Source organism: Alosa sapidissima, chromosome 14, assembly GCF_018492685.1.
Source record: "Alosa sapidissima isolate fAloSap1 chromosome 14, fAloSap1.pri, whole genome shotgun sequence".
Taxonomy (NCBI): Eukaryota; Metazoa; Chordata; class Actinopteri; order Clupeiformes; family Clupeidae; genus Alosa; species Alosa sapidissima.
Window position 1 is genome coordinate 30229625 of NC_055970.1, and position 14453 is coordinate 30244077.

Here is a 14453-nt window from a genome sequence, read left to right on the forward strand (position 1 = left end):
TGTTTCCTCATTCATAATTGGGTCATAATTGATATGATCGGAGCTCACTGTGAACCACTCCACAGGCCCATGAGGAGCACACCCAAGCAAACACACACTTCCTTCCTGTCTACTTTTACTGCAGAGCCAGCGCACTGCCACAACACACCAGAGCTGAACCATCAAATGTATACAGCTGAAGATCTCCTCCTGTGCAGATGCCCGATGGAGGGTTCCCTCCTCCACAGATGAGCCCATATATAGAGGGAGATCCCTGCCCACTAATCCCTGAGAGTCTTTGTCCCCTGTTATCACACAAACACACGCAGAAATGCAAAGACGTGCATGTAAAGCCCGCGCTTGGCAGCCAGTCGCACGCACTCGTCCACCGTCCTACCTCTGGTGTTGGTTGCCATGTCTGCCACCTTCTGAAAGGCGTCCAGGAAGGCCACCGCCGCCAGTACTGTGGTCCTGAGAAGGAAGCAAGACAAAGATGGACGGTCATTACATAAGAATCAGCTAAGCCCATGTCATTTGGTTTGGGACTGAGAAGGAAGGGAGGATTTAGATGAGTACTCCAGATAGGTGCATCTAATACACTGGGAGTGAATTCCCTGTGTGCAGTGTGGTAAGTTTCCACTATGTGCAGTACTTCTCTGTGTGGCTGTGTGCCAAGCTTTGCTCCAGGAATGTGTGTGTGTGTATTAGAAAGCAGGCGACAGGCAGACAGACAGACAGACAGACAGACACAGGAGTCTGGTTGGAGAGCCACTCACCGGAGCTGGGAGTGCAGCTTGGTGGCCTTGGCACTGAAGTCCTCCCACACAGGGTATGAGCACTGCAACAGAGAGAAGGGCACCAGTTACATTCAACGTGTGGATGGATAGGTCTGGGAAAATGCTTACTGCAAAAAACTCATTCTGAAGTAATGGTCTGAGAATAATTAATTAAAAGAGGTATTTGGACTGAGGATCTAATCACAGATGGAATGCTGATTCAGATAGAAAGTAGGTGATTCATGTACTGTTGGGTACTAAATACATTAATTAATTAAATAAATAATATATGTGTGTGTGTGTGTGTGTGTGTGTGTGTGTGTGTGTGTGTGTGTGTGTGTGTGCGCGTGCGCGTGCGCGCGCGTGTGTGTGTGTGTATGTGACGTTGTGACAAGAGAGGCTACCCTGCGGCAGGAAGGGGGTGTTGTCCTATGATAAGGACATGAGTAGCGAACAAAGCTCAGCTCTGTTGCCACGGAAACATTGCAGGCACATGAATTTCTGTGATATCAAGTTCATAATGGATGAATGAGCCTCCATTCAGTGGCCTGTGGCAAAAACAGTCCAGCACCACACTAGTAAAAATAGAGGAGAAAAAAGACCAACGCAGCCAATGACTAACCACATTTCCCACATCGTTTTAACCAATTAATCTCCCATCCTGACAGTGTCCTCCCCTACTCCTCAGCAGCTATTCTTATCTACACTCATATGTGTGTGTGTGTGTGTGTGTGTGTGTGTGTGTGCGTGTGTGTGTGTGTGTGTGAAAGAGAGAGAGAGAGAGACACCCAAAGCCCATGGGGTCTTGCTAGCGTGCAGCATTCTCTCCAGCACTATGACAGGTCCATGTTCACCTCTGTTTCATCATGACACATTTGGTTGGCTGTTGCCATGCTGTGATGTGAGTGTGGCAGATGAAACGGCGAGTCTGTGAACGGGCCTGAGATTAGATTCACTCCATAGCACAGCTGGAGCTGGAGAAAGTCAGTGGGCCGACCACGCACAGCTCAGCACCCCCACCTACCCAAAATACCCACCTCCGCCCAAACTAGCACCAACCCCCTCCTATAAAAACCCTGCCTGCTCATGCAAAACCCCTCTCCTCTCCTCCCATCTCCTCTCCTCTCCTCTCCTCTTCTGCATATGGAGATGGCTGAGGAAGGAGAGAGGGGAGGAGGTAAAGAGACCAGAAGAAGAGAGACGTGGGATGGGAAACAAAGAGAGAGGGATGGGGAAAGCGAAACAGGAAGTAAAAAAGGAGGGGCAGAAAAGAGGGAGGGACATTGGTGTGATGTCACAGTCGGATTGCCGTGACAACTGGTGGAGGGGCCGGGGTGAGGGGAGGAGCTGTGGGCTCAGCTCGTCTCCTCTCTCTGATCCGGTGTGGCGTTGCTGCTGTTTGATGTCTACTAAATCCGTCTGAAATCAGAGCGTGATATTCCCCCATGGAACCCCCCGCTCCGTTTGAAGTGGCCTAATCTCGCCGCGTGCGCCTCAAGTCCGTCACAAGGAGGGGGCTTGTGCAGTCGAGATAAGGAGCAGTGACGCCCCTTATCCTCCCACCCTTAATACACCCCCCAAATACACACACACACACACACACACACACACACACCCTTACACACCCATGCCACATTAGTATGTTCACTGCCCAAATCCAAAACAGCGATGGCCTGCCCATCCATCCACGCCATGATGCCCGATGATCGTCAGCTGGCGCCATTTCACCGAGTCATTTCTCACTTCACTCTCCTCCTCTCTGGGTCCACACTCACACTCACCCGACCCACAAACAATTAGATAAGTGCCTCTCTCCAGCCCTGCACTGTGGAGAGGGGAATGGCTGGATGGCTCCCCAGTAAGGGAAGCAGGCTATTTTCTTTTTAGCCTAACCAAGCGAGAGAGAGGAAGAAAGAGAGGGAGCGAGTGAGAGAGAGTGAGAGCGAGAGAGAGAGAGAGAGAGAGGCATTACAGGTGCCTTCTAATCAGGAGAGGAAAGTACAGGAGCCTGCACCAGAGAGCCGGCTGCTGATGTGGGGGAGGACTCTGCCTCGTGGAAGGGCTAAGAGCACAGTCCAATACAGTCTGAGTCATCATCCTCAGCACGCATGCAATCCAGAACTGAACTTTTATCCCAAATGTTACCACAGCTTCACACAACGCTATCTTTTTACAGTGACTGCCAAATGGGGACAAAGGATAGGGCAGTCTAACTGGTTTCTCATGGAATCTGCTCTAGTCTGCAAGTTTCAAGCATCCAGATGAAGATAACCCCATTTCTGGTATTAAGAACACATAGTGAAGCGGAAAAAGTTGGCCACCTCCAACTGTGTTGAAACTTTCAGACTCCCAGAGTATCACAGCAAGAGGTCTTAAACAAAGAACCATAAGCGCTTAACTGGCAAAATCCACATCGCACACCACTGTAACTAGCCAACCAATTAAACGTAGTCTACTGCAACTCAATACAAAACCATCTCTGTCTTTGAATGAATCATTTTCACTTGTGCTAATGAAAGGCTTTACAGTACGGCTTCATCTCCCATTTCTTTCCGTCTTATTTCAGGAGGGATTCAGCGGGACAAAAGAGAAAACGAGAGCGCATTAGCCTTTTTCTATCTGTTCAATGAGGTTATTCCCTCGCTCAAACAGAGAGGTATCAAGTCCAAACAATTGGTGGGTTCATGTCATTTTGATTCATACCCATAATTGAGCTGGGCTCTCTTTTTAAGAACTTTCTATAGAGAACTGGATGTAGTTTAATTGGAGGGATTCGCATCCTGGTTTCATAGCCACTGGGGTCAAAGGTGGAGATGGTTGTTACAGATGACTATCAGAGAGGGCGCATGTAAAACAGCCCAGGACATGAAGTATCGCCACACACCTATGTCCCACATTAAATTTATTTTAAAAATGACTCAAATGGCTTTTGAGTCTGGGTATAAATGGCTCATTGCCATCAAAACATCCCAGGGTTCCCTTGTCACATCTGACTTCTGCATTGAGAGGAATCCAAAATCCATGGGCAAGACCCAGACCCCTCATAAACTCCCAAAGGCCAGGATGTAGCCATATCTATTGCACCCACTGAAGATAGACATGACATTTTTTTTATGAAGAGATCTCAGTGTTTCCACAAGGGTACAAAAACACTATATATACATGGAAATCCAGACCATTACACAATGTACAAAAAAGCTTAAAATCAGTAAAGTTTAACTATAAACTGATTAGACCTCCAACCACATACCCACACACATACAGTACACACGCCCCTCTCTAAAAGTCCTCCACTCACACACACACACACACACACACACACACACACACACACACACACACACACACACGCTAACCCCCACACACCCACACACACATACACACACACACACATACATATACACACGCCCCTCTCTAAAGGTCCCGTCCACCTCAGCCAATGTCCTCCAGCTGGCAACACTGTACTTAGAGAGCAGAAATAGAACGTGTGCTCTAGTAGTACATGGCCAAGCTTGTAATTCAACCTCTGTGGAAACCAGCAGTGAAGTCAGGGGACACTTTGGGGGAAAAAAAAAAGTCCCCATTCCCTGGTCGGGAGGGACAGTCTGCAGTGTCACGCTTTCATTACTCTCTGGAAGACAACGCTATCTCTACCTCTAGCGCCGCGTCTCCTCCTGTCCATCAGGTTGCTTAAACACCATGTTTGGCAAATCACCGCTCTCAAATTACATTAGGAGACGGGCGGCAAGTTGCCTGTCAGATGAAAGGAGGAGATCGCCATGCTGCATAATTCATGAGAAGGGGCGAGTGGCCAACTCCGCCACACTAATGAAGGGCCACGATCGTGATGGTTGCCTCTGCCACACGTGCTCAAGGTGGCAACACTGACACCTCCGCTGAAACATTTCAAACAAATGAATTCATTCTGCTGAATACGCTCCAGTCTGCTCCAGTGTCACCATCACCCTTTTTGTCTGGAGTAAAGTTGAAGCAATGCAGGATGCGCTCCCTGGAACCTGAGGGGACCTTGACGCGTTCTCTGATAAAGGCAGTTCTCCTGCACTTGACATTGCAGCTTGCAGACACTACAACAGCAGATAAGAGGGCGAGAGAAAGCGCATCGCTCGCTCGTTCTCGTGGATGCTGTTGACAGCCACCCCTCCTCCACCTCTCCATGCATAAAGGGATGAATGAAAAAGATGGAGGCAAAGTATATCTTGCTTGTCAAGGGGGAAGGGGGGGGGGGGGCGGAGGAGTGGGTGGATGCCAGTGGCTGTCTGATTGGCTGGGGCTGCTCTGTTGCTTTCTTCCAGACAGTTAATGATTGGGCGGGAGCCCGTGCGGAGGGCGGCTGAAAATAGCCGTCCAGTTCATGCCACTCATTTATGTGAATGAATGAGTGATGGAGGGAAGCAAATCATCTTCCTCGCCATTTAGTGGAGGAGTCTGGAGCAATGCAATCATGAATTATGGAAATCACTTAACATGAGAGCCATGACTGCTCCTTCATTCGGCCTTCATCTCTCTCTCTCTCTCTCTCTCTCTCTCATTTACTCACTCAATCTCTCCCCCTATCTATCAGTCACTCCCTTCCTGTCTTTATATCTCGTTCAACTTCCCTCAGAACTCACACCTCCTCTCGTAGCACTACTTGCAACTAGTACAGTTACCACCTGACTAGAACTGACACTCAACTGTTTAAAAACAGCACTCACTGATGTACCTATTCTTATTGTACTCTACCTTTTTTAAATTGTCCTAGAATTGTTGAGAGAATTGCTTTAAAAAGCTTAAACTGTTTACCATGTTGTTAGTCGCTTTGGTTAAAAATGCATCAGCCAAATGTAATGTAAGTCTGTCTGTACCTGTTTTTTTTCTACAACTCTTCTATCATCAAACAATGTTGTTATTTTGCATTTCTCCCTCCTGTCTCTGTTCGTTGTGTTATTCCTCTATATTGTGGTGCACTCCAGTGAACGGCAGAGGCTGGTCTGCAGTTAGTATTGATGGTGGCACTCAGGCTGATTGGACGCTGGCCTTGATGCATATTGTGACAGCCATCAGTCAGAGTCACTGGGATACACAGTTGCTCTGGGATCAGACTACTGGGTAAGATTTCACAGCTCTTCAGTTGATAAGCACGATGAAATAGTGCCGGCACATCACTCTAGGATATCGTACTGATAGATGTGCGTACGGCCTGGGTAGAGTGAAAGAAACATGGCCTTTTTGTTTGAAATTAATCCAAAAAGCACTTACTATCTAACCCTATGTTGGACGTTTCCCTTCAATGTTTTGAGTTCAGTTAGAGACTGCACACCTGCAAACAGCCTACTAGCAAAGAACCAACACCACTTTAAAAACTGTTCAAAGCTCAAAAGTAAAATATTGATTTGACACATTTTCCCTCTCCCCACACAATTATTACCGCTCAGTTGTTTTCTGTAGTCAGCAAAGGCAGTGAACGGGAAGAGTCTGACACACTTAACAAAGCGAGGCCAGAGGAGGCGCTGGCACAGGCCCAAGAAAACCTCTCCGTCCAAAACGAGTCGATTCATCTCTAACGAGCCTAACAAGGGGGCCGCCAAACACATGCTCATTTAGATGCCGCGAGGGCCGCGCGTTGTCATGGCGGTTCCTCCGAGCCACCCAGCGCAAGCGGAGAGAGAGAGGGGACGAACACCAAGACGGGGAGTCACGAGGCAGCCTGTTTCTCCTTCCCCTGCTCCAGTGCTCAAATGGGTCGTCTGAAAAAAAAAAACTAGGTGACACGTGCTGTCACTCACACGCACTCCTGGCATCCCACACACCAAGACCCCATTAGGGGGCCACCACAGGTTTTTTGGGGCCACACGCTGTACAGGGGCCACTGGCCGAGGCCTCCGTCCATTGCTATCTCTCAGCACCCCCTCTGCAGGCTCAGAAGCTGCCAGGGGTGATGGGGTGCATTTGGGGGATTTTAATCAACTCAGCACCCGTCTGTGTTTTGGCACAGTTAAACACTTCACCAGTTCTGCTTTGTTCATAGTGTATTACAATGTAAGTACTCTCTTTCAAGCAGAGAAAATAGTTAGATGGTGTGCAACCCAGTGGGTTTTAGTCAGTGCTATGGTAAAACTACAGCTTATCTGTGAAGTATGTATGCTGTGAGGAGAATGTATGTGTGAATGACAGGCGGTCAAGGACTAAGAGGTCAACAGAATGCAAGAGTAGCATAAAAACATCAAATAAATACGGAAATGTTGGGTGTGTGAGCACGTCTGAGAAAGAGATCCAGTATAGAGAGAGAGACACATGGCAGAAGAGAAGAACTGTGCCGGTATGCATACCTTCACACAGCACATAGCAGAACATGAGAATGTAAACATCAGTGATATATGACAGGCCCAGCTGTCAAGCAGACCACAGCAGCATGGATTAGCCTTGTCTTCACTCCTAATGCCAGCTTTCGCGCAGCCCCTGGCTCCTCTGGGTTTCTACTGCAGTGACTGACCTCAGGTGCAGTGAGAGCCAAGGGTAGGAAAGGACAGGTGAGCCTCAGCTTGACCCCACGCCTTCACAACCAGTGGCAATCCTTTATGACCTCACTCTACACTCATAATTGTGTGAGAGTATGGTGCTCCCAAGACATTACCGCAGGGGATATGGACGAACGGATCAACACGATCAACAAAAACAGTCTCTTTCTCTCTCTCTTTCTCTCTCTCTCTCTCTCTAAAAGGCACTAAACTGACTCTGCTGTATATAGCATAGAATGACAAGCATGCATACAATGCTTTCCTCTCTCCCTAATACAAATACACACTCTCTGTGTCCACACTGCAGTAGTGTATTTTTTGTAATTGGGAGGAAAAATGTGAGGGGAGTGGGGGTGGGGGGACGCAGCACACTAGCTCACTTCACTAAGCCTCCACATACATGTGCAAAGCATTCTTCTCGGGCTGGATGCTCAGTCACGGTCTGCGTTTGTCCCCTTTCCAAATAAGATAAGGCAAACAGTGGTGCGGCTCACTTCATCCACAGCAGTGCACAAGGCGAGGCGCTGGCTGAGAGATTGCACTTATTGTAACCTGGTGGTGGGGGCTTTCAGCAAGAAGCCTAACAAAGACAACTTCCAGCCCGGGCTGGGTGATTATGAGATGAGAATGAGAAGTGACCGTTTCTGCCCACAGGGTGCCAGCCCTCAGGAACAAAGAGACGCTCCGAGACAGAGGTGGAGAGAGGAGGAGAGAGCGCACCATTCCAGGCATCCACCATTATGATAATGTGACATGGGGGGAGACAAATGGAAGTAGAAGGCCTTGACAAGGTTTGACTTTGTGTGGAGATCTGAACATGCCACAGCTTAAGGGGCTTGAAGGCAACCACCCCCATCCTCTGCAGTGACAGACACACATACGTATGTGCCTTGAAGACATATGACATATATACAGAGCACATGCATGTCAAGAAGAGGTATCATCAATAAAAACCTCTGAAACAGAAGGACATAACAATACATCACCAATCACAGGACCACCCCCGACCCCCCAATCAGCTCCTATACACACAGAATGCCTCCAGCCACAATAGCCCTCTGTGCTCAGTTCAGTCCAACAGTCCATGTAGCAGAACTGGAGAGTCCTATCACTTCGAGAGGACACATCTGTGATGGGGGGATATTTTTTATCCACATTTCTTATGATAACTGTAAATGGATCTGGCAGGAGCTGCCCAACAACCAAAGCCACTGATGTTAGAATGACAATGACCAAGCCAAACAAATGGTTTGGGTGACTGTTATTTGACCCACATTGAGAAACCCTCAGCGCTGTAACTGGAATTAGTAATTTCATGGTAAGAAGGCCTGGGGAAACTGCTATTAAATCATTTATTAGTCCAGGATGTTTTGTGAGCCTGTAAGACACTTACAGAAAGGATTTGCCTGCTCACAGCATATGAGAGATGCATAAAGATGTGTGCCTTTGGATGATATGGATGGATATGGATGGATGTGATCTACCAGTGTCAATTTTCATTTAGCAGAAAGCAGTGTTGATATCACTTTGATAAAGAACAGCTGCAGAGATGCACATTTGACACATTTGCTGTCTTTCCAAAAATGGCACGTTGTGTTGGCTGCTCAGAACTAGATGCGATGAGTAATAAATGCGGTCTAGCACCATCTCTTTCCATTTTCACCCAGATCTGCTGGCACCTCTTCCCGACCACCACCCCAAATTGTTATAGGTCCACCAGTCCATAAACCCACTCACATGACAGACAGACAGACATACACTACTGAGTGCAAACACGGCTGTTCCGGTTCTCATGCGTCCACTCGCTGGCTCTTTCAAATTACGCATGACAGAAAATCGATTTTTTCCTCCAAAGGACTAAAAGTGGCAAAAGCCACTATCGTACTCACACGCCGAAACATAACTGCAAATACCGTTGCCAGACAGACCAAATAGGCTATCGAAATAGCGGGAGCGAGGCTTCATCTGCTACATCAGCACCAATTGAGCGACACGTCTGTTACCTATTGTGTACCTACAAAAACATTCTTATCTCACGACTATAAACAATGTCTGTAAAAAACAGATCATTGCAAGGACATATGAAAGGTAATGTGCCAGTGTAGCATGTTAGTGTGCCTTATGTTTCACCTGCAACAACATGCTGTCCACGCGGCTCGCCAATGGAAAAACAAATGGTTAATGACACATCATTATCTAGCATGATTGCTTTAAACATAAGTCTATGTTGTCTTTGATATGAACAACCGATTCATAGATATGACGACAGAACACATGGACAGTGCCAGTGGGCTAATCATGCATGAATGATAGCCCGTGCAATCTTAGGGTTAGGATGCAAGTTTGCCATAAATCATTTCTGGTGTTTAACGATTGATACAGTTGCTGTCACCAACTGATCGTTACATACCTTCATGTCATTGACAATTGCTTGGAAAAGCCCACCAAGCGCCCCGCACTCCTTCTCCACCGACTCCACATCCATAATCCAGGGTTCGTGAATTTATTAGCTAGAGCAATTTCGAGGAGAAAACGGAGCCCTTCCGAATAATTTCCACGACAGCAATAACAAAAAACTTAACGTTTCCCTTCCTTTCCTCTGGACCCAACCAATCCCCGGAGTGTGAGGCAGGATGCACGTATTTGTTTCAAAGAGAAAGGTTAAATAAATACGCTTTAATTAACTCTGTCCTTCACTGTCGGTTCGCAACCACTGCCCGTATGAGATTGGGCAAGTGATGGTGAGAGAAGAGAGAGGTTTTTCTCCCTCTCCCCAGCTCCGGGTCTACTCCCCGCGACAGGAGGCAAAAAACGCAGATGGCACTGCAATGGGCATGCTCATGTTTAGACAGCGTCGCGAAATTGAGTTGGGCTGGTGAAGAGGCAAGAATAATGCTAGAGCGATGTATCGAAATGCGGAGCCGTCAGAGAGAGTAGCCGGCGAGTGTGAAGCTGCCCGTGACTAGAGCAGATGCACTGGGCTTAGGGGTGCGGAGTGAGCAGGCAGTAATTCGATACATGGGAATCGAAGGGGGCCGGACAGCTTTCTTGTCACATGGAAGCAGGAGGGAGGGGAGGGATATGCCGTCTCTCTCTCTCTCTCTCTCTCTCTCTCTCTCTCTCTCACACACACACACACATACACACACACACACACAGATATCTCAGGCAAGCAAATTAATAATATATTTTTTAATGATAAAGCATTAATTGATAATAATTCATACATGTTTTGTTTATAATCCATCCTTTACAGACCAATGTTGAATTATGAAAATCACTGTCATTGTTAATGCACTTTTTAAACACAATTAGTCTAAATCATTCCAATCTGACACTTATACTGAAAGGGATTTCCTAATCATTGTCTCTCCATTCTACAAGATATACAGTAGTGTAAGGCCAACCGTATTATTGGCCTAACCTGGTTGAGTGGATAATAGTTGACTGGACAAAAGCCACTAATTAGATCTGTGGTTTAATGAAGAGGAAATACCTTAGATGGGCTAATGCAAACAGCTGTTGCATAACTGGATGATTTCTCCATCAATAGCTGAATAATGAGCGAGTAGGTCAAGTACTTGCAGTCATGTTACAGAGGGAAACCTGGCAAGCTATATGTTATAAATATATGTCATGAGCTCTCTCTCTGCCTGGTAACACGTGCTGATTGAAGTCTGATGACCTCCACCTGTTCCTGCTCTGCTCTGCCTCACCCTCGTTACCTACCAGCTGCACTGCATTCACCACTCATCATGCCCTCTATATAAAGCCTTGCTTTTCAGTCCACACTTGTCAGATCGTCTGCAACCAGCACCAGTTACCTGCCTGTTTTTGAAAACGCCTCTGACTCTTTGCCTGTGATCCCGGACCCGCTCGACTACTTCTGTGTTCTCCAGCCCCGGTAATCTTGACCTGCCTTCCGTCCCTCTTCTACGAATACTGCCTAGTCCTTGACTGTACTGCTGCTTCGTTTCAATTGCTGTTGTGTGTGTGTTTCCCCCAGGACTTCCCGGATCATCCAGCTCCTGCCATCGCTGTTCGGCTACTGGGGGAACACACACACGCAGACTCTTGGAACTCCTGTACCCCCCCCGGAACCCCTGAAACCCCCAACCCTTAAATAAACTTTTGAACGTGACGCTTTTGTGGTCCTCGTCCTGTTTGGTGTCTGACAGTACGATCTGACCAAACATGGACCCAGCGCACGGTCGAACCAGCATGGAAACCGACGAACCAGAACCACCCACCGCCATGCAACGCCTGGAAGAGACAGAGAGAGAGGTAAACCGCAACACTGCTGACATTGCCTCCCTACTTCAAGCCGGCTTGAGCCAGCGTCAGCAGTTCCAGCAGCAACAGCAACAACTTGCAATGATCATTCAACTTCTCACCAACCTTTCTCCTCTGCCTGCTCCCACCGGCCCAGCCCCAGCCAGCCTGCTCACCGGCCCAGCACCCGAGTCTCCTGCCCAGTCCACTGCTACCGTGGCTGCCGGAGCCCCAGAACCCAGGATCGGCAATCCAGAGCGGTTCAGCGGCGACCCAACCCAGGTACGGGCGTTCCTGACGAGCTGCCGTGTCCAGTTTACCCTGCAACCCAGGACTTTTGCCACTGAAGGGGCGAGGGTCGGTTACGTGATCACTCACCTGACGGGCCGAGCTCGACTCTGGGGAACGGCGGAGTTCGAGCGCCAGACCCCAGCATGTGCAACCTTCAACCTATTCGCAGAGGAGATGCTCAAGGTATTCGATTTGGAATCCACAATAGCCGAGGCATCTCGGATCCTGATGAGTATTCGCCAAGGCAGAAGGACTGTTGCGGATTACTCCATCGACTTTCGAACCGTGGCAAGTCGGAGCTCCTGGAACATGGAAGCATTGGTGGATGCTTTCCTCCACAGCCTGGCGGACTACATAAAGGACGAGCTGGTTTCCCATGATCAACCCCCCACTCTTGATGAAGCCATTGCTCTGGCTGTCCGCATCGACCGCAGGATCCAGGCCCGCCGTCATGAGAGAGGGCGCCAGAGTCCATCCACCAGCACACGGAGTGTCCCAACTGCCCTTCTGTCCGCACCTGCCACACCATCTAGCCAGCCGGACCAGTCTGAACCGATGGAGATCGGCCGCACCTCCCTAACCCCTGCAGAGCGCCAGCGACGCATCACCTCCAACTTGTGCCTGTACTGTGGTGGTGATGGTCATCGAGTCGCCACCTGTCCAGCAAAAGCCGGAGCTCACCAGATGTAGGAGGAATCCGGATGAGCTCAATGAACATTCAGCCCTCCATCAGCCGTAAACCCCTCATCCAAGTCTGTCTTCACCTGTCTGATTCCACCCACACCCTGGCAGCCCTGGTGGACTCTGGCGCAGAAGCAAACATTATTGACACAGGACTTGCTCGTCAGCTGGGCTTGGAAAGCCATCGCTTGTCCACTCCTGTTCCAGCCCGGGCCCTGGACGGTCACGCAATTGGCACAGTTACCAGCATCACAGCCCCCATCTCAATGATGGTGTCAGGAAACCACCGAGAGACCATCCGCTTCCACCTGCTCAGCTCTCCAGGCCAACCCCTAATCCTGGGCTACCCTTGGCTCCGTCTCCACAATCCTCACCTCGATTGGGCCTCCGGAACTGTGAAAGAGTGGGGAAATGCCTGCCACCTGACCTGTTTGCGTGCTGCCTCGCTGCCCCCCGGCTCAGTACCCCCCAGCACTGCCCCCGACATTTCTAATGTCCCTGAATGTTACCATGGCCTCCGAGAGGTGTTCAACAAGACCAAAGCCACATCTCTGCCCCCACACCGTCCGTACGACTGTGCCATTGATCTCCTCCCTGGGACTGCTCCACCCAAAGGTCACCTCTACTCACTATCCCCTCCTGAAAGAAAAACTATGGAGGATTACATCAGGGACTCCCTGGCAGCTGGACTCATCCGCCCGTCTTCCTCTCCTGCTGGTGCCGGGTTCTTCTTTGTGGGAAAGAAAGATGGTTCTCTTCGCCCCTGCATTGATTATCGAGGTCTGAATGATGTCACAGTGAAGAACCGGTACCCTCTGCCTTTACTCACCTCTGCTTTTGAATTGCTCCAGGGATCCACTATTTTCACCAAACTGGACCTTAGAAATGCTTACCACCTAGTGCGAGTAAGGGAGGGTGACGAGTGGAAGACAGCATTCAACACCCACACCGGCCATTATGAGTACCTGGTAATGCCATTTGGCCTCACCAACGCCCCAGCGGTATTCCAGGCGCTGGTGAATGATGTGCTGCGGGACATGCTGAATAAATTCGTCTTCGTGTACCTGGACGACATCTTAATTTTCTCCAGAACTCTGTCCGAACACACCCGTCATGTCCAGCTGGTTCTTCGACGGCTCCTGGAGAACTCTCTCTATGTCAAGGCGGAGAAATGCGAGTTCCATGCTCAGACTGTGTCATTCCTGGGATACATCGTCGCTGAAGGCAATATCCAGATGGACCCCGCAAAGGTCTCGGCAGTTACCTCCTGGCCAGTTCCGGGGAATAGGAAGAAGCTGCAGCAATTCCTCGGTTTTGCCAATTTCTACCGGAAATTCATCCGGAACTACAGCTCCGTCGCCGCTCCCCTCACAGCTCTGACCAGCATCAAACACCCCTTTTTCTGGACCCCAGAGGCCAACACAGCCTTTCATACCCTCAAGGCCCGGTTCACCACTGCCCCCATCCTCCAGATGCCGGATTCAGACCGGCAGTTCGTTGTCGAGGTGGATGCCTCAGACGTGGGAGTCGGGGCCATACTCTCTCAACGGGCAGAGGAGGACAACAAGTTGCACCCCTGTGCATTTTTCTCTCGCCGGCTTTCACCTGCAGAGCGCAATTATGATGTTGGAAACCGTGAGCTGTTGGCTGTCAAGCTTGCCCTGGAGGAGTGGCGTCACTGGCTGGAGGGGTCCACAGTTCCGTTCCTGGTCTGGACCGATCACAAAAACCTCGAATACATCCGCAATGCCAAACGTCTTAACCCCAGACAGTCCCGCTGGGCCTTGTTTTTCACCAGATTCAACTTCACCCTGTCATACCGCCCAGGTTCTCGGAACACCAAGCCGGACGCTCTCTCCCGTCAGTTTCATAAGGATGACGCCCCTTCCCAGGAACCTGCATCAATTCTGCCCGATCCCTGCGTCGTAGCTGCCCT

The 14453-nt window shown here is 49.3% G+C and overlaps 1 protein-coding gene across 7 annotated transcripts in view; it reads right to left on the reverse strand.

The window, feature by feature from the left end:
* Positions 1-10263, reverse strand: part of mtss1lb (MTSS I-BAR domain containing 2b) — a 59824-nt gene extending 49561 nt beyond the window's left edge. For all 7 annotated transcript variants that reach the window (XM_042062663.1, XM_042062660.1, XM_042062662.1 and 4 more), the window contains exons 1-3: positions 9684-10263; positions 756-817; positions 377-450 (exon numbers count right to left, since the gene is read on the reverse strand). In XM_042062663.1, the coding sequence (XP_041918597.1) occupies positions 377-450; positions 756-817; positions 9684-9758 (211 nt within the window). In that variant the 5' untranslated portion in view covers positions 9759-10263. The remainder of the gene's footprint in view (positions 1-376; positions 451-755; positions 818-9683) is intronic.
* Positions 10264-14453: the final 4190 nt, after the last annotated feature.